The 20,874-nt window shown below is 35.3% G+C and overlaps 1 protein-coding gene across 8 annotated transcripts in view; it reads right to left on the reverse strand.

Moving 5' to 3' along the window:
- Nucleotides 1–20,874, reverse strand: part of NETO1 (neuropilin and tolloid like 1) — a 125,424-nt gene that overhangs the window by 9,770 nt on the left and 94,780 nt on the right. For all 8 annotated transcript variants that reach the window (XR_008673399.2, XR_004067946.3, XR_004067947.3 and 5 more), the window contains one exon: nucleotides 4,226–4,339. Coding sequence is in view for 4 of the 8 variants with exons in the window: in XM_031003802.3 (XP_030859662.1) it covers nucleotides 4,226–4,339 (114 nt within the window). In the remaining 4 variants the exon portion in view is untranslated. The remainder of the gene's footprint in view (nucleotides 1–4,225; nucleotides 4,340–20,874) is intronic.

Consider the following 20,874-nt stretch of genomic DNA (forward strand, 5'->3'; position numbering starts at 1 on the left):
AAAGCATTATAGCTTTCCCTAAATAAAGTTAGTTTATTTGAAATGGTGTGTGGAGAAACTTAAGCCTAATGATAATTTCAAAAACTATGGAGATTTTGTGGTATGCACAGGCTTTTAGATATTCGAAAGTTTGTCTTATTGCTCTAAAGACACTAACTGCCTCTTAGTGTTTTAAGAGGGCCTGGCTGGTACTTGGATAGGAGACCACCTGGGAATACCGAGTGCTGTATGCACTTAAGAGGCAGTATGCAATTAAGTATGCAATTAAGAGACAGTTAGTGTCTTAAGAGCCATAAGACGAACCTTAGAACATCTAGAAGTTTAACAGAACGAGCTAGGAGAGTAACAGCTAACGAGAGTCCTCCTGGGTTATAACAACTCACAAAGGCTAGAATCAAGGACTACCCTTGCAATTAATTAAATTTAATTGACTAGACTGTAGAAAAATTTATGATCTTGGGCACTGTCAAAAGCAGTAGAGCAATCAGCCGGCAATTGGTGGAGACTAAGAACTGTCTGCAATACCAACAGAGGTGATAGCTAAATAGAGAGAACAGGAAATGAGAGAGGCACAGAGAGCCCTGTTAAAACCGTGTTGCCCAAGGCTGATGGTGTGAAGCCCAAGGCGGTGGCCTCTGTGGTGCAGCATCAGAGGCTTCACTAAAATGGTCCAGCCAAGTCTACATTTAGAAACAAACAAGAAAAACTACAAGTCCTGGGAGGAAGGAGTTAGTATTCAGAGATGCTACTAATCTAACATGTGATTTTCAACAAAACATTACAAGACATGTAAAGAAACAGTAAAGCGAAGTGTATATATAGGAAAAAAAAAGCAGGCAATGAAAAGACCCTTTGGGGAGCCGGATATCGGAGTTGGCAGACAAAGATTTCAAAGCAGCTAAAATCAGTATGTCCAAGGAACTAAAGCAAACTATGACTGAAGAAGCTAAAGAAAATGAGGACAATGCTCATCAAATAGAGAATATTAATGAAGAAATATAAATCATATAAAAATGTAAAGTCCGGAATTGAACAGTACAATTACTAACATGATAACTTCCTGGAGCCTCAACAGTACATTTCAGCTGGAAGAAGAAAGTATCAGCTAACTTTATAAAGACAGAGGCATGCGAATAGCGCAACATGAAAATGAGTTTCAAAACAAGAAGGCAGAACAATAACAAAGCCTCAGAAAAAAAAATGTGGCAAATCAACAAGCACACTAACATACTGTAATGGGAGTGTAAGAAACAAAGGAGAGATGGAAAGTAACAGGAAAGACAACAACAACAACAAAAAACTAGAGGAGCTAAAACTTCGCAAACTTGATTAGAAAACTCACATCCAATTTTAACAAATTCCAAGTAGGATAAACGCAAAGAGATCCACACAAAGGCATATGATATTGAAAACATTAAAAAAATAAATAAATAAAACACCTTGAAAGCAACAGAGGAAAAAAAAACTCATCATAGAAAGGAGCCTCAATCAAATTAACACCTGAGTTATCATCAGTGGAGGCCAGAAGGCAACATGATGACACATGCAGTGCTGCAAGCAAAAGCAACACAAAATAAAACCAAACAACAGCAACAACAAAACCCCAGCAGATACCTGTCAACCAAAAACCCATTATCCAGCAAACCTGCCTTCACAAATGAAAGACATTGTGAGACTGGCAAAAACGAAGATAATTCAATGATAAAAGAGCTTCCTTAAAATAAATATGGAAGAGAGTTCATGTTGAAAACAAGTGAGTTCAGACAGTAACTCAAATCCACATGAAAAAATTGAACAGATACTAAATTAAACAGGGAAGCAAGTAAGGTCTGTAACAGTGAATATGTAAATAATTGCAAAGGACAGTACAGTAGCATCTTTCTTCTGCAGTCTTCACTTAACTTTTTTAAAAAAGCAATGTTCTATGTATATAATCGTAATGTTGGACTATAACTTACATAAATGCAATATATTTGGTGACAATATAGTATAAACAAGGTGGGAGCTAAAATGTTATTGGGTGAGGAAATGACACCAGGGTAATGCAAATCTAGAAAAACAAATGAAGAGAACCAGAAATAGTAAATCAGAAGGATTATATAAAAAGTTACACTAGTATACTTGCTGTCCTTTCTTCTCCCAACCACTTTAAAAGACATACAGTTATATGAAGTAATAATTATTGCAATGTATTGTTGGGTTTGTAACGTTTAAAAATGTAATAGGTACAAATATAATTGGAAAAGGGAAAAGAGAATAGAGCTATATAGGAAGAATGTTTCTATGTCTCACTATAATTAAGTTAGTAAAAATCTAATACATTCTGAGAAGCTAAGCTGTATGTTTTAAGTCCTAAAGCAACTAAGAAAGTAAAACAATGCATTAAAAACTCTAAAATAATTAAAATGTTGGACTAGAATATACTAACTTAATGCAGAAGAAAGCAATAAAGAAGGAAAAGAGAAAAAATGCATGAGACATTTAGAAACAAAAAGTATAATGGAATATATAAGTCCAACTATATCAGTGACAGTACTAAATGTGAATGGATTAAAGAACCCAATGTAAAGGCAAAGATTTTCGGACTGGATAAAAAATAAGATACAAATATAGACTGTCTACAAAAGAAACACTTTATATTCAAACATGCAGATAGACTGAAAGTAAAAACGTGGAAAAGAAGAATGGAAACCAAACCATAAGAAAGATGTAGTGGCTATACTAATTTCAGAAAAAAATATAACTCAAGACAAAAAACTGCACTAAACTCAAGAAGATTGTTTTGTAGTGATAAAAGGTCATGAGGAAGATATAACAATTACACACATATATGAATTTAGCACCCAAGCTTAAAATTACATGAAAGAAAAATTTCACAGAAGTGAAGAGAGAAGTAGACAATTCAACCATGATAGCTGAAAAATTTAACACCCACTTTCAATAATGGATAAAACACAGCAGAAAATCAAAGGCAAACAGAAGACTTGAACAATGCTTTATAGCTTGTTTAAGTTTATAGGCTTATGCCTAGCAGACTTAACAGGCATCTATACAACACTCCACTCAACAACAGCAAATACGTATTCTTTTCAAGTGCACATGGGACAAACTTTAGGCTACACTACATGCTTGCCATAGGCATAAACTCCATAAACTAGAAATGAATGCAATTTTTCCCCTATCACAAGAGAATGAATTAAAGGTTAAAGGAATCATTTTTCTTTCTGAAAAAAATAAATATGGACTTTCATAATGCACATCCATTCACATTTGTTGCATGTCAAATATTTCTTACACACATGGGACCACATTTATATAGGGCAAAATAAAGCCAATGGTGACTACGAATTATTAACAGGTCTGCAATAAGATCACTTAGTAAATTTCTAATCCATTCAGAAGTAATGGATTACGAAAGTAATCAACAACAAAATAGTTGATAGTGTAACTGCCTTTCCTACTGACTGTATGAAACAATGAATACTGTGGTATTACTTCTTTACTTCTATGCACAGAAGGCTTTTAGTAGATAATACTGGACTTCAAGCATGAAAGAGTTATTTGCCTATCTTCTTTTGTCAATTGTTTAATATTGGATCTCAGTAAAATACTTCACATGGCAGTTTCATCTTAACTAAAACATGCAACATCCATAATCCAGCCAATGATCCCTGTTTACATAAACAAGCCTTTGCGTATAGACAAGGGAAGGAGGCAAGGCCTTTGGGAGCTATGTTCATGGGAAAGGAAGAAAAGCATTTTCATAGCAAAACTGAAGTGGAGTGAAGTAGCTGGAAGTAATTGAAAGTACAAATGCTAGTTCAATATATTTTATCTCTAGAGTATGTACACAAAGTCCAGTCAAGACAAACTGGAATGAATGAGACATGTAGCCACAAGCAGACAGTATCACACATGATAGGAAAGTAGTGTGCTCCCCTGAAAGCTCCCGTTTTCATAGCTCTGCAGGCTCTAATAAGGTGATGTCTTTAATGAGAACTCAAGTGCCGAGGATAGTCCACTGTGCACTAATGAATAACGAAACATCTGGACAGAGCATGAGTAAAGGCTAAGAAAAACGCTTACAGATCAATTATAAGACATATGCAGTGGTCATAAAAGGCACTATACACTCTTATTTTAAAGACTGTCTGATTGACACATAAACTTCTACCCCACTCCACAGGGAGGAATTTTTTTTCAGATTTCAGGCACTAATCATTACCTTTACAGTGATTTTCATCCCAAGGATACACACAGTTCTGGAGTCCATTGCAGACCAAAGTATTATTAATACACATGTTACTATGGCAGAAGAATGTGTTGCCTTCACAAGGAGCTAAAAACAAGAAGAACAAGACAAAGGAGGAAAGTTATAACTGACATTCAGTAGTAAATCACTCACATTACAAATCTAAAAATAAAAAGATGAGAATAATTTGCCACAAACTGAGATAAATGATCTGCCGTGCGATTTTCAGAAACGGTGCCGTAGTGGTAATTATTTCTTGTGTTACTAAGAATGCTGGCATTCCTCTAGAGAGGCTCAGCTTATAAAAATGCCATAGGGTATTTTCCATCATTAAAATGAAGTACATTATCCACATTTTTTTAAGTAGGCATATTTATTTAGCAAACCTGAAGCACCCACCATGTGCATAAATTATACTTTATACAGAAAGAATGTATAAATTTAGTTTTACTGTGCAAAAACACCTAACAGAAATTTTTAAATAATTTTGAAAAATATATACTTACCAAGTACTAATGAATAACATACACTAAAGCAAACCCTGTAACATTACTTAAGAATATGAAAAAACAAAATGCCATGGAAATTCAGAATCATGAAAAAATTAATCCTGAACAACATACAAAATATATTATGCTTATTACATTTAATATATATGGTGATAAAATTAGCTTACTACGCATGTATTTCATACATTCTAGTGATTTGATGTACAATGATCATTAGCTCCAGATTACAATGCACATTGAGGGGACTGAGAGGTAAAATATGAACTTCAAGAAGGTATAAAATATGGCTAAATAATGATGAGAAAACATGCAATGTAAAATGTTAGATATGATTTCAATATAAGGAAAAATACATTTCTTTCATTATTGGAGTGACAATATTTTAAGTGATCAGTCTTTATAGTAATATTGCATTGTGGATGGTTGCTTACAGAAAGTGCTTTTAAAACTAACTTTTGTTTTTACCTTTGTATTCACTCCATGTATCAGATAAAATGCAATTTTAGTGTTTCTTTTTTTCAATAAAGGCTCTACAATCCTTTTAAGGGCAGGCATTCTAGCAAAATCTATTGCACATGAAACATATGAATTTCCAATGATTAACAAATGAAGATATATTAATGATCAGTACTATTTAGACACTGCAGTCATGTTACAATGAGTTTATTTTTCACTTTCAAAACTGTATATTACATAAGTTTTAGAGTTAGCTTCTTTACTATATTTGCTACACTAATCACAACTGTCAAAACAATACTTCGCAATTTAATATACTTAAGGCAACTTACTGTATTTTAATGCTCCCAGAGAAATCCTTTAAAAAAAAAAACACTCAAATTCTGAAAACCAAAAGTAAGGCAAAGAAATAGCTAATTCAAGCAACGTGATTCTTCCTGGTTCTTCATCCCTACCTCCTCCCCCAACCCAAACAGTTCCCTCTCTGTTCATTTTGACTTTATGTTCCTGGTTAAAGAGTAAAAAGCATATAATAGTAATTTTGGAAAATGAAAATTAAGAGTAGAAAATATGTAGTAGTCTTTTTGAAAAAAAAAAGTATCACACTTAACACTTTATTTTGCTAATGATTTGTTAAGTACTGTTCTGTATAAACTTTTCATAATGTAAAATTTAACAATCCAGTATATTATTGTAAAGACCTGCTCTTTAGTAAGCAACTAAATTTGAATTTCTGTAGCTAACTATAATGGCTTTTGCAGAATTGATAAGGTCTGTTAATTAGATAGTGAATGTTGTCAAAATTTGTATGCAGCGTATAAAGGAGATTTTGGCAAATTTTATATTAGAATGGTTGTAAAATGCTTTTGTAAAAATGCTTAAAATACTTATTACCTAACAAATTGTAGTATACGTTTTGAAAGTATAATTACCCATCAAGTAGGAAATACCTTTAAAAATTATATATTTACCGACCTTCTATGAGTTGGAAAAATTATTATAATTATTAAATAGGAAGGGGTAGTTTAAAAATTTAAACATATAAATAAAAATAACATTGCATTCTGGTAATCGAGTGAAGTGCATTAGTATGTTGGTAAGAGCACTGAAATTTGAATTCCAAATAATCCAAATGGGATTGTGTCTGTTTCTGCTGCTTGGTAGTTGTGAAACTATCAATGTTCCAGGATCAGTTACTACATATTAGTGGTTTTACCAAGAATGCAATAAGTAATTCAGGAATGTTAATAAATCACATGCTTTTTCGCATTAAATAATTATGCAAATATGCCAGTTAATTAGGAGTTAGCCTCCCTTTTGTTTGTGGTGCTTTTTTTTTCTGTGTGTGTGTGTGTGTGTGTGTGTGTGTGTGTGTGTGTGGAGGAGGGGGGTGGGGTGTTTGTAATATCCTAGGTATTTCTCCATGTATTTTCTTCCTTACTTTTGCTAATAAAGAATTGCTGTAAAAATGAAAAATAAAAACAAGTAAGCAAATCCTGATATAGTTAAGAAGCAATGTAGAGGCTGGGCATGGTGGCTCACGCCTGTAATCCCAGCACTTAGTGACCCTGAGGTGGGCGAATCACCTGAGGCCAGGAGCTCGAGACCAACCTGGCCAACATGGTGAAGCCCCGTCTCTACTAAAAATGTAAAAATTAGCTGAGCATGGTGGCACATGCCTGCAATTCCAGCTACTCGGGAGGCTCAGGCAGGAGAATCACCTGAACCTGGGAGGTGGAGGTTGCAGTGAGCCGAGATTGCGGCACTGTACTCCAGCCTGGGTCTGGGTGACAGAGCAAGACCCTATCTCAAAACAAACAAACAAAAACAAACAAACAAAAAAGTAGCAATGTATAAAATTGTACATACCTTTGGCAAAAATAAATTTTGTTTTATGGACACCCAAAGTATAATATTATATTGAGTTCCGAATTTCCTCGTTGTTGTCTGAATCTCTCTCTCAGAAATGCATATATGCAATGATGCATTAAGGACTCTCATTTCTCTGCTGGTTAAGAACTACAATAGCACCAATAGACCAAATCAAGCCTACATTCTCATTGCTCTTTCGACGACTTGCGTGCACTCGGTGCACCAATGCGTGTAGCCCATTGCTCCTAGCACACTCCTGACCTATCCGGCACCGTGTCCACACACCACTCCCTCCTTCTACCTGCCCCAGATACCCCTTCTCCACTCTGCCATCCAAATCACATCAGAACCCTATAATCTATAAACCTGTCTTAAACAGTCTTACAATATTATTCCAATCTATCAGAAAACTTAGCTGTTCCTTAAGTCCTATTTCACATGTAATTTTTTAAAGTTTTAAGAGTATATTTTATCACCTTTTTTGTATATATTTGAGGCTTGTGACTATGCTTTTTTAAAAATTAATGTTTATGTTTAATCGCTCATAATGGCTTAAGCTTACTAGGCTTGTAGTAAATATTCAATAGATATTTTAACTGATTAATATTACTTAGCAAAAGGTTAACTCTGACTGGGTTGCATACCTTAGTATTCCAGACAGCAGAAGACTCTGACAAATGTGTTTATTGGTTGAGAACTAACCTTCAAGGCCACGGTCTTCCAATCAAGGCCACAGTCTCCAACGCAGCATGTAGTGGCTATGGGCAGCATGTATTCTCAGAAACTAAACTCAGCATCCTGTCTTTGCTTCTTTTACTATTTCTGACAAAGCACATATTCCTCGACCAATTTACATAAAGACTTATTCTACTTACGAGATTCAATATTCATCATTTAAGCTATTGTCTCTTATAAACCAGCTGCTTTATTTCCTAGTGATTTCAAGGAAACTCAAAATTTATTTATAATAAAGTGGCAGCCAAAGAAGTAACAATCCAAATGCCAAGTACCTCACACAGTTTCCAGGGTCACAAGAGGGGACACACAACTTTATACTTGTTTCTATCAGAATAGCAAACAGAGCTTCCCATTGACGTTAAGAACGTAGATGGAACGATTTGCTATTGCTTTTTGTCACTGAACTACTTGAAATTGTATTTAGACATGAGACCCTCCAACTAACTTGATTTCACTTTATTGGGTTTATTGACATCACCATTTTATCATCCAGATCTAATGACCCAAAGAAGATGGAAATTGATTTCTATTAATGAAGCAAAATATTCTAGTCAGCCAAAATAATGTCCTATGTATAAGCCTCTCATTGCTCTTGATTTAAAGCACTCACCTAGAAAGTAGACACTACAACACTTCAAAATGAACCTCTCTTCACTGCTTCCTCCTCCCACATACACCAATACATATGCATTTGTGCAAAGCATTCATTTGTGGCTATGCAATAGACTGTAGATTAAACACAGCTTAGAGAGTACTTCTCCACACACATCAGCCTGGGATTGAAGAGTCCTGCCAACAGGACAGAGAGCCCAGCTGTGATCTGGGCTGTCAGGAGCGATAATCCTTAAGGACAGATTGCTTCCTCATGAGCAAAAGCAGGTTTATAAGAGAGTGTGGTGTGCAGTGATTAAGTCCCTTGCAGCCTGGCCACCTGGTCTCTGACTCCCAGGGTTGCCTCTTTCACACTCTTTGCCCTTGAGCTGATTAACCTGTAAGTTGCTCAGTTACCACATCTGTAAAATGGGGATAAAGATAATACTTACCCAAGCGATTTAATAATGCACAGAATGCCATATAGTGTCAGCAGCATGAATGCAAACATTACAAGACACAACTGTAAACCGTTTTAGGAGAGTGCTGCGCAGAGACTGGAATCAATATGTCTGATTTTCCAACATGAGTTATGTGATCTTGAGCAAATTCACTAACTTTTTCAGTTTCTGTTTATATCTATATAATGGGGATAATTATAACTATTACATAAAATTTAAGAATTAAATGTGATAGATCTTTAAAAACCATAACAGATACTGTCATATGGTGTATGACAAAAGAATGTTACCTGTTCTTGAACTACTACCACAGTTACCAAAACAAAAGCAAATGAAACAAAACAAAACACTTAAAATGTTAAGATGTATGACATTATAAAATGTTAAGATGTATGATATAAAATGTTAAGATGTATGATATAAAATGTTAAGATGTATGATATAAAATGTTAAGATGTATGATATCAACGTGACTTAACTGACATTAAATTTTCTAATTTGTAAAGTGAATAAAATCATTCACAGATCCCTTGTTAAGACTACATGAGAATGCATATTTGAAAGCAGCGTCAAGGACTTCTCTGAAGCTAAGACCTCCTAGTTATCTTTGTACCCTGGAGAATATGCCTTTGCTACAACCACGTCTAATATGAAATACTATGTTTCAATTCTACAAGAAAAGCAGAAAACATAAATTATGCATATTAAATAAAATACAAATACGTATTGGAATGTGTTTGTACTACTTAATAGGAGGGAGGTTTAGCTGTATAAGATATTTAGCTGTGATACTCTTCTTTTAACAGTTTAATGAGACCATCAAGATAACAGGTATTTTCTAACATCCAATTGTTAAGAGAGACATTCAGATCACATCTTGGAAAAGCAAGCCAGGCCATATGTAGAACAGAATAGCTCCCAACCTTGGGCTGCAATCTAAAAGAAATGTTTTTGCAGACATGTAAATGATCCGACAGAATTGAGGCTTGGGTAACAGGGACAGTATCAGCTTATAATTTTAGTAACAAAATTTTCACAGTAATTTAGTAGATACATCCTGATTTTGATGTTATCTATGGGTACCTTAACTCTAATTTAAAAATTCCAATATAAATGATCTTCAGTTAACATTTATTCAAATACTTTATAATAAATTCTTTGGAAACAAAATTTAGTACAATATTTTGCTGAGGAGAGGACCTTTAAGACTAAGAAATATGGTATGTTAGTTTTGGTGATTCTCAGGGCCTTGCACCCACTGAAAGATTCAAATAAGTCATGAGGCAAAATATGCCTGTTTAACTTTGTTTAATCCAAATATTTCCAATCTTACTTGTTTACCACTTAAAATTTTAAAAACTAAAACTTGGCAAAGTGTTCCATTGTGTCCAGAAATCATTATAGTGATGGAATTCTTAATTCTTAAAAGAACATAGAATAGGGTGGGAGATTGTTAACATGTAAAGTTGGGTAAAAAATTAGAATACACTTTTTTTTTTTTGAGGCTGATTTTCGCTCTTGTTGCCCAGGCTGGAGTGCAATGGCGCGATCTCCACTCACCGCGACCTCTGCCTCCTGGGTTCAAGTGATACTCCTGCCTCAGCCTCCAGAGTAGCTGGGATTACAGGCATGCACCACCACGCCTGGCTAAACTGAGAATACACTTTTTAATTTATGAAAACTCACATACCAACGCACTTATGTAAATTATTTCACAAATGCAAAAGCCAAAATGTTGGCAGTGATGATTTCTAGGATTTACTGAAATTATATTTACCTTTTTTGGAGAAATTTTCCATATATACTTTTATGTATAAGTATATGTATATATACATTAAAAACACACAAAAAAGTTTTATAATTAAAGGATAACTCATAAGTTTGCATGAAAAAATACGAAATGTTAATCAAAAAAGTTAATTTTCTCTTTCAGATTTTTTAAATCAGGAAAATAGTTTTTACAGAGCACCTTTACTTTGCTCTATTGCTTCATTACTCTTGAATTCTGTTTTTAAAACCTCATCTATTCCCATTATTACCACAAGGTGGCGAACCTACATCAGACTTCAGTGAAGGAGCGTTTGACTCCCTCACGGGGATGATTAAAATAAACCATGAAAGCATGTGCAGTAACTCCTAAACCTATAAATTACTAATTCTTTAAATAAACAAATTACGTAGCAGGGGATGACAAATCTCTTACATATTTTAGTCATGTAGGAGAAGATAAAATAAAGCCACAACACTCAAAATAAAGGTAGTTTTACATAATGTATTTAATAAAGAATCATAGAACACATTATTTTTTAATGTGAAAGGTCTAGTCATAGATGTACCTCCGATTTTAGTGTTTATCTCATGTGGATTAACACTGTTTCAATTCTGTAACTTAAAGGTTTTTAATTTATAATAGCTACTTTGATGCAGAATCCACTAAGCTTATTCTATTAGAATTATTTCGTTTTTTTTTGAAATCCAGAAATCCGCTAAATAATATTCAAGAAATATTAAAACACATTGAAATAAAAACAGGCAGAGTTGAGACACTGATGTTTCAACTATCCATGATTTATGGTTAATAAAAATATCATTGGTAATTTGTTCAACGTCAAATAAGTCATCATATTACATCACGAAAAATTGGAAAACGAAGTGATCCTTGATCATATTCTCCTAAAGAGTCATTACACCACTGGAACACATGTTCCCTGGACTTGGGGTCTGGCTCTCTTCACCTCCCCTCCCCAGTCCACTCATCTTGTTCTCTTCAGACATTCTTGCTTCTTGCTTTCCTCAAATTATTTTAACTTCTTTAATTTTGAGCTTTGTCTAAAACACCCAGCTCTGTGCTGGCCTGTGTGGGCACAGCCAGAGGCTGTCTCACACACAGAGTCACACAAACTCATACACAACACACACTCACACACAGACACACACATACCATTCACACACACACTCACACATTCAAACACACTCATACACACACCACACAGCCACAGTCACACCTCTAGGTCTCCTACTTCTGCCCTTTATTAATTCTTCATCATTCCCCGATCTTTAATTTGAATGGAAATGCTCACAGACGTGTGGAAAAGCAGCTGGGGGAGGTAACAGCTTGGAGTATGTATTAGTCCGTTGTCAGGCTGCTGTGAAGAAATACCCAAGACTAGCTAATTTATAAAGAAAAGAGGTGTAATTGACTCACAGTTCCACATGACTAGGGAGACCTCAGGAAACTTACAATGTCTTCATGTTGGAAAGCAAAACAGGCACTTCTTACATGGTGGCAGGAGAGAGAAGTGACAATCAGCGAAGGGGGAAACCCCTTATAAAACCTTCAGTTCTCATGAGAACTCACTGTCATGAGAACAGCATGGGAGGAAACTGTCTCCATGATTCAATTATTTCCACCTGGTCCAGCCCTTGACACGTGGGGATTATTAAAATTCAAGGTGAAATTTGGGTGGGGACACAGAGCCAAACCATATCAGAGTACATTTACATCTCCTTGCTTTATTTCTTGGGTTCAACTTTTATCAGCCTTGAATATTTACTAAAACTTACTTTTTTAAATTAAAACTTCTAACCCTTGGGATGGTCTAGAATCTATTACTCTGTTTGGTGAGGGATGGAAGCAAAGCTTAACACTTACATGAATATGTAAATATGACACATATCAACATTCTATAGTTAGGTCATGAATTCACATTGAAGAGCAAAATCTAGCATACTTACTTTTATTCATTACTAATGTTTATCAGTTCAGGTAACTAAGGTGATTTTCCCCCTGCCTTCTCAGGCCGCTATGCTAGTGTCTTACAGACCCCTGTAGCTGAGCCCCCTGAGGCTGTCACAGGTCCCTTATTTCCTCCGTCCTCTCGGCAATTTTCATCAGACACAGAGCCCCCACTAACGAGGGGGCTCATATCCCCAGCTCTGACTACTATGTGAGATCCAGACTTACCCTGAACATTGAAATTCCTACTTAACATCTCCATTTGGAACTGTAATTACCATCGCAAACAGAATATGGCTGATGGGCTTAAGCAAAATGATTATCACCCTCTTCCTCTTATCCACATTTTCCTTTTTAATTCTCACCTCCCACACCTTCCTGACATTAACAAAGGGCACAACCGTCCCCTCAGGTGTTCAGGCGAAAGGCTCAAGACCATCCTTGGGTCCTTTCTTCCCCGGATACCGTTGAGCCAGTGGCCATCTCTTGCGTGGCTCTATCTCAATGCAAAGCTCTTGTTCAGGTCTCCAGTGCTGTGAATGAGCCAGGCCACCATTCACTGACAGCAATCTTACATGGAGTTCAGGGACACAGAAACCATGGGGACCTTGGCCATCCGAAAGTGTAAATCAGGCCACATTTCACTTTGTTGAAGACACCCCAAAACACTTTCCAATAATGTTAATTTCCAAGCTCCTTGTACCCCTTAGTACACAGCAAGTGATTTATATTCTCACAGCCTCTGCTCACCCTAAACATTTATAGAATTCTTCCTAACCTCAGATGTCATCCACCATAACCAACAGGTCACCCTGCCCTCATCCTTCCCACCACATCACCCATGTTGGTTTTCCCACAATACATACTAGGGCTTGGGCTGATCCCTTTGAGTTAACTTATCTGTGCCTTGTTGCTTCCTCTTAAAAAGTCTGGCAACCAGATGTACCACTTTGTAGATGCTTCATAAATACTTGGTGACAGACTATATATCACAATAAAAATTCTTTTTTTTTTAATTGGAGATGAAGTCTCACTCTGTTGTCCAGGCTGGAGTGAAGTGGCATGATCTCAGCTCACTGCAACTTCTGCTGCCCAGGTCCAAGCAATTCTCCTGTCTCAGCCTCCCGAGTAGCTGGGATTACAGGCACCTGTCACTGTGCCTGGCTAATTTTTGTATTTTCCGTAGAGATGGGGTTTCATCATCTTGGCCAGGCTGGTCTTGAACTTCTGGCCTCATGATCCGCCTACCTCGGTCTCCCAAAGTGCTGAGGTTACAGGCGTGAGCCACAGCACCAGGCCAGAATAAAAATTATTTAAGCAACACAATGAATATTAAGTGCCATCTTCTCATTAATGTCTGACAATGATCTTAAATTTTTAAATAACAGCAAAACTTTAAAAAATAAACTTGAAAGAAAATAAAACATTAGAGATATCAATTATGAGTAATCAACTGAAGATGCAAATTTTAAAAAACTTCAAAAATGTCATTAAAAATACATAGCTTGGCTGAGCGCAGTGGATAACATCTGTAATATCAGCACTTCGGGAGGCCGAGGGGGGTGGATCATTTGAGGTCAGGAGTTCAAGACCAGCTTGGTCAACATGGTGAGAACCCATCTCTACTAAAAATACAAAAAGTAGACTGGTGTGGTGGTGCATGTCTGTAATCCCTGTACTCAGGAGGCTGAGGGGGGAGAATCGTTTGAACCCAGGAGGTGGAGGTTGCAGTGAGTCGAGATTGTGCCACTGCCCTTCAGCCTGGGTGACAGAGTGAGACTCAGTCTCAGAAAAAAAAAAAAAAATATATATATATATATATGTGTGTGTGTGTGTGTGTGTGTAGCTTGCTACTATCATTTTTAATTGTGGTACTCTACACAAACAAAAATATAAAAATCATATAAAATATATTTGGCCATCAGAACTTCCCACAAAACAATTTTTTTCCAAAACAAATGGAAAAATTTCCCTTGTCAGCACACTGAAACTTAAAATGGCCCAAAGGCTATGTAATGAGAGGAAATGACATTTTATTTGAAAAATGGTGACCAGACTTGAGGCCAGAAATAGATTTGTGTATCCTTTTTTCATGTCCTTTATCATCTTCATAGTTGTTTTGAAAAATCAATGTTTTCAAAACTCTGTTCCAATATGACTTTTACTTTGAAAATATCCAGTATTATCAAGATGTACATATATTAATCTGTTTTTATACAAGAAATTCTGTTCACAAATTTCAATTTGATCTCGCACATATTTATGAGATTCCTCCCCAATCTTTGTGCAAAAAGTATATATTCTTACTGTTCTGAAAGATATTACATTAAGAAACACATCTTCATTGGAAACTTACATTCCATATATAAAAAATCTTTCCTTTTATGTGGGGTGCATTTATCCGTTATTATCATAATGTATCCATTATTTTATCATCCCTAGAAATTACCACATACTTTTATACTTCCATTATGTCTGCCTTGATTCAGCCCCACAATGATCTCTTCAATGTGTGTAGTTAGACATTACAATTACAATAAGGAGGGTATTAAATATCTTTGGCATCTGCATGCTGATTACTATTAGGCCCTGGACATGTGTGCCAGAGTTGGTTTTCATAATATGTACATGTCAGTAGCAGGTGGCTAGTTTAGACACATTATTCTTTTATAAAGGTGCAATACTTGCTCTCATTGAACATGTCAAGTCCCACAAAGGGGGCCTGCAGTAAATGAAGATTAGAGCCAAGCCTAAACACATCACCATGACCTCAAGCTTAAAAATCTGCTAGTTCAGAGGCTATCAATTAAAAATAATAATTTTCTGTTTCCGTATAACAAACATATGCTGTGTATTTTCAGGGGCAGACATAAACTACAATGGCTGTAAAGCTAGAATCAGACACATTAATATGTATTATTCCCAATGATTCTACTAAAAATTACAGGAAATTTCCTGCCTTTATTCTTGTCCAAGCGATTCCTTGCAGACCCACACACTTTGTTTAAAAAAATTATTCTAAATGGTTCAATGGAAAGTTCTGCAATATTTTCTCAGTAACTCAATGAATAGGCAAAGGAGCACAATTATTTAAGATAACTTGTTTTGGTCAAATTACTTAAGAAAATTAACTTTAAATTTTAAGTATTTCATCAAACTACATGTCTGTACACATAATACTTCTTCAATGGTTTAAGTAACCATATCAGTAATAAAAGTCCATCGATAATTCATTTCAAATATTAGAATACTTTTGACAGTTGTTTTCTTTATGGTGCCATCAAACTCAATCAAAAGCTTTAAAAAAACAGGAAGGAAGGGAGGTGAGAGGAAGGAAGGAAGGAAGGAGAGAAATGAGGGAGGAAAGGAGGGTTGGTTGGCTTCTGGTAGATGATACAATTTTATTTCATTTTCCTTTGCTCAATAGCCTCACTGTATTTGAAAGTGTTACCTACCCAAGTTTCAGTATGTTGTTATCTCACTAACAGATACAATACTAGCCACCTTCTGCTGACCATTTGCTATGTTCCAGACATACATTTAAAACTTTCAGTTGCCCTGTGATGTTTTCTCTGTTTTACAGAAAGGAAATTGAGGATTAAAGTCCAGGCATCACACATAAGAAAGTGGAAGAATTGGCTGACACTGAACATGTGCTCTTACACATTGTAATTCCATTTCAGATCTTTTTCAAAAGCAAAACAATTTTCTGAAATGGCTACTTTGTGATTCTGTTTCTAAAAACGTCTATCTTTTATTTTAAAATTTCAAACACATCTATACTTGCCCAAAGTCATATTTAAATCTTTAGGGCAGATTAACTTTTTTATTTTTTTCTATAGCAATAAAATATTTAAATTAAAAATAAATTCTTTATATAAAAGAACACTTATTCAATAGCAAGGTGTGAAGGCAGACTTGTGTTAAGATATATCTTTATCAGTTGACATTGTATACCTTTGGCCTTAAAGTCAACTTAATTATTGCTTTCAGAATTTCAGTCAAAGACCCCATCAGCTTAATACAAACAAGCAAAAACAACACAGAAATACAAATTCTACTGTGGTCAAATAAATAATGGCTCTCCAAGTTGTCCACATCTTAGTCCCACATCCTGTGAATGTTACTTTAGATGGAAAAAGGGATTTCACAGGTGTGAATAAAGATTTCAAAACGAAGAATTATTCGGGATTATCCAGTTAAGCCCAATGCAATAACAAGTAAAGAGAGATGGAGACTGAAGGCACAGAGGTGATGTAACAGCAAATCATAAAGGCACACAAAGATGCTACTCTGGTGGCTCTGACAAAGTAGAAGGGCTATGAGCCAAGAAATACTGCTCTAGAAACGGGAAAAGGAAGGAAATGTACTCTACACTGGAGCCTCTTATGGGGCAGCAGCCTTGCTGACACCCTGGTCTCAGCCCAGTAAAACCTGTTTTAGGAATCCGCACTCCAGAAGTGTAAGATAATAAAGTTGTGTTATCTGATGCTTCTAAACATATGCTAATTTGCTACAGCAGCAATGGGAAACTAAATGCCAAGTAGCAGATTTCTCAGGCAATCTGACTTTGACTAACCAGCCTTCTGCCAAAGTGGCCGTCGCTGTACAGCGTGGCAAGCAGGGACAGGAGAGAGCAGTTATGAGAAAAATAAAGATGAGACCGCTGATGGAGAGTGGCAGTTTCCAGCCAGGATACCCTGACAACTCGTGTCATAATTAGTCCTGGAATGAATCCAAGGCTACATTTTTTTTCTAATTATTATCTGTCTTTAAGTTACCAAAGTGAATTCAAGGGTGTATGCACTCACATCAAGGGGAGAGAAAGGCCAATACTGTATCTGGTGGGCTTACCATCAGGATCTGTCATGCAGTCAGTCAGTCATCAGTTGAATGTCTCTCGGAAGATAAATGGTGGAGAAATTCTATTACAGAGCAGAGTTATTATTTAGTCTGAATACAACATGTCAGTATACGGCAATGTGGTATCCTCGAAAACTGGCATATTAAAACTCTACTGATGGGTTCTTTTCTGATATTATAGATGAGTCAATTAACCCAACATAGAAAATAATGTACATACTCTTGCTTTCCTAGACTTAATACACCTTTTCAGAACTTCCTATTTGTTGCTTTGTAAAAAAGTGTTTATGAAACCAGTACATATTTATTTTAGAAAAATTAGAAAATACAGGCAAAAAATATCGTCACCCAAATATAACCATTAATATCTTCATCCCACTGTCTTTTACATATATGTATTACATATATAATAGATGGCATGTATTAAATGTTTATCCCATGTAGTTACAAGAGTATAAATGTAATGTACACGTGTTCGCTACTTGCTTCTAACCTCTTGTTTCTTAATACAGTACAATATCAGTATCAATCTACCACATCATCTTAATAAAGAGTATATGTACATTCCCAGAACCTTTTAACCAATCTACTTAAGCATTTTTCCATGCTTATAAATATGGACTCATCAGCAGTATATATTCCTAGAGGTAGTATTTCTGATTCAAAGGTGATATTCTATCTTTGTTCCCTATTTTGGAATTTTGATATATACTGCTAAATTGTCCTTCAGGAAATATTTTGTTTCCTATAAGCAGTGCATATGCTTTTATTTCAAGATTCCATCTCCAACATTATTTCATATTTTTAACATTTTGATAGATGAAAATGTCTCATTAAATTATAAATTTAAGTATTTGTTTACTAATATGTTTACATGTTTGCTTCTTATGCTTACAGGGTATTTATGCTTCTCTTATGAATTAATTATGCACATTTTGGCCCCATTTTCTATTAGAATGCTTATCTTTTTCTTATTTTTGAATATAATCATTATTTTTTTATAAGATACAAATATGTACCTGTTGCCTGCTGTTGTCTTACCAATTATTCTCCAGGTCAACTTTTCCATATTTATTTTGATTATGATGTTTCTGTATTAATAACTATTTGAAATGTACGTATATTTGAATATGGTGATTTTTTTCTTATCAATAGTGTGCTTTATGTATATTTTAGGAAGACCTGCCAATATATAACACACATTCAGCAATTTTCTTAGCATATGTTGTGTATTGTTTATATTTAAATCTGCACCATCTGGTATTTATGCTACTATATGACATACATAAATAAATATTTCCTATATTAGTAAAGTGGTCTTAACCCTTTTAAGATACATCAATCATGGCAATTCACAAGGTGGCGGCATTAAGATTTATAGTAAGACTTCAATTTACACTTTGGCCTAAGTTATGGTTGGTAACACTGCTTTCTCCAGTACATAACATTTTCTTTTCGTGGTGAAATATATAGTGAATAGAATGTCTTTTGATCTTAGTATTTACACCAAACTTGTAAATTGTGTTTGGCCTTGCTTATTCTAGAGGAAAAACTAAACAGTGTTGTGAAATATTAAGAGAGAGGATTTACATTTTTGACTCCCTCTTCTCTTTGATTCTTTAAAATAACTCTAAATTGGAAAATGTGTTAATTTATTTTTCCATAACTAACAAAGTTATTTAAAGTCATCCCATTTAAATCTGAAAGAAGTTAAAAAGGATTAAAGTAAGTTGATTATTTTGAAGATATTTTGGTGTTTAATCTCAGAGTGTTACTGAGTTATAATTTATAAGTTTTTCCCTTAGGACCCATTAAATTTAGTTACCGAGATTATATGACAATTTTACTTAGTTATTACAAAATTAAGAATTTGCATTATCCAAGACAGAATGAAAATTGTGTGAACAAAAGGCAGATGGCAGGCTATATCTTGTTCTAGACAGGAAAAGATAATAAAACTGAACAGTGAAATAGAATCAATCACTGTGTCAGTAGAGCAAATATCCAGCTAACATAAACAAACGCTGCAGAGAAAAACTACACACAAAGAGAATTAGGCTTCTTAGAGTACAACCTTCCGTGGGTAATTTACTAAAATAAATGAGGGAGTATGTAGTGGGAGTGTGGCACAGGATACCAGATATAAATGAACATCTGAAGTGAGTCACACACTTGAGTTGAATCTGAGTTAGTGTGGAAGTGCGGTGCCTTCAGAGAAGCAACCATCATATTCATCTTTGAGCCATCCATGCCTGGAAAGTTTAATGAAGGAATAAAAGCATGAAAGGAGGAATATAAATATGTATCAAAATGAAAAGTTATTAATGATTAGGCTAGTGGAATCTCAACTTTTAGTGTCAATCTGATGCTGGAGTGATTGTTTCCTACAATTACAGTATATCTTGCCCCATCTCCTGAACTACCAAAAATAGGACTAGTACTATATTAATAAATAGCAATATATTAAAAATGTTTTTAAGTAATATGTTAAAATTGATATTTGGATCATCTATTACATTGAAAAAACCCACATCATTGCAAAAGGAATACTACGTATTATTTTCTACTGCTGAGTCACAAATTATCACAAATTTACCCACCAGCTTAAAACAATATCTTTTTATGATCTCACAGTTCTGTATGTCAAAAGTCCAGGCAGGGCTCAATTGGGTTCTTTCCTTTGGGTCTCTGAAGGCTAAAATCAAGAGTCTGTCTGGATTGGGTTGTCATGAAAAATGTGGAGGCCTCTTCTAAGTTTGTTCAGGTTGTTAGAATGTTTCAGTATGCTGGAATAGTAGAACTGAGGCCCCCACTTTCTTGCTGACTGGCAACCTGAGGACATTCTCAGCTTCTAAAGATTGCTCAAAATTCCCCATCACGTCGTTCTCTGTATAATATGGCAGGCTGCTTCTTTACGGCCAGGTGGAGTGTTCACTACAGTTAAAAATCTCTGATTTCTTTCACCTCTAACCATTAGATCTTTATTTAGCTAGGTCAGACCCACTAGGATAGTTTCCTGTTTAATTAACTCAAAGTGAACTGATTGGGGACTGTCATTATAAAGATCCCAAGAGTATAACCCCATGACCCCGTGACATAAAGTTCAAATCTCATCGGTTCAAAGTCCAGAGTCTCCTTGTTTGAATCATCTAAATCTGGTGCAGACCCTGGGGGTACAGTTTCTCTCCGTGTATGGGTTCATGAAACTAGAGACAAGCTGTCTGGCTCCAACATTCCCAACACAGTGGTGGGAGAGGCATAGGATTCTAGTTTAAAAAAGGAAGAATGGAGAATAAACAGGAGTAATGAATTCATAACAGTTCTGAAGTCCATCAGCGTAAACTCAAATTTTTCTTGACTACTCTGTTGCCCTTGGTTCTGTTCTCTGAGACAGCC

Source organism: Gorilla gorilla, chromosome 17, assembly GCF_029281585.2.
Source record: "Gorilla gorilla gorilla isolate KB3781 chromosome 17, NHGRI_mGorGor1-v2.1_pri, whole genome shotgun sequence".
NCBI lineage: Eukaryota > Metazoa > Chordata > Mammalia > Primates > Hominidae > Gorilla > Gorilla gorilla.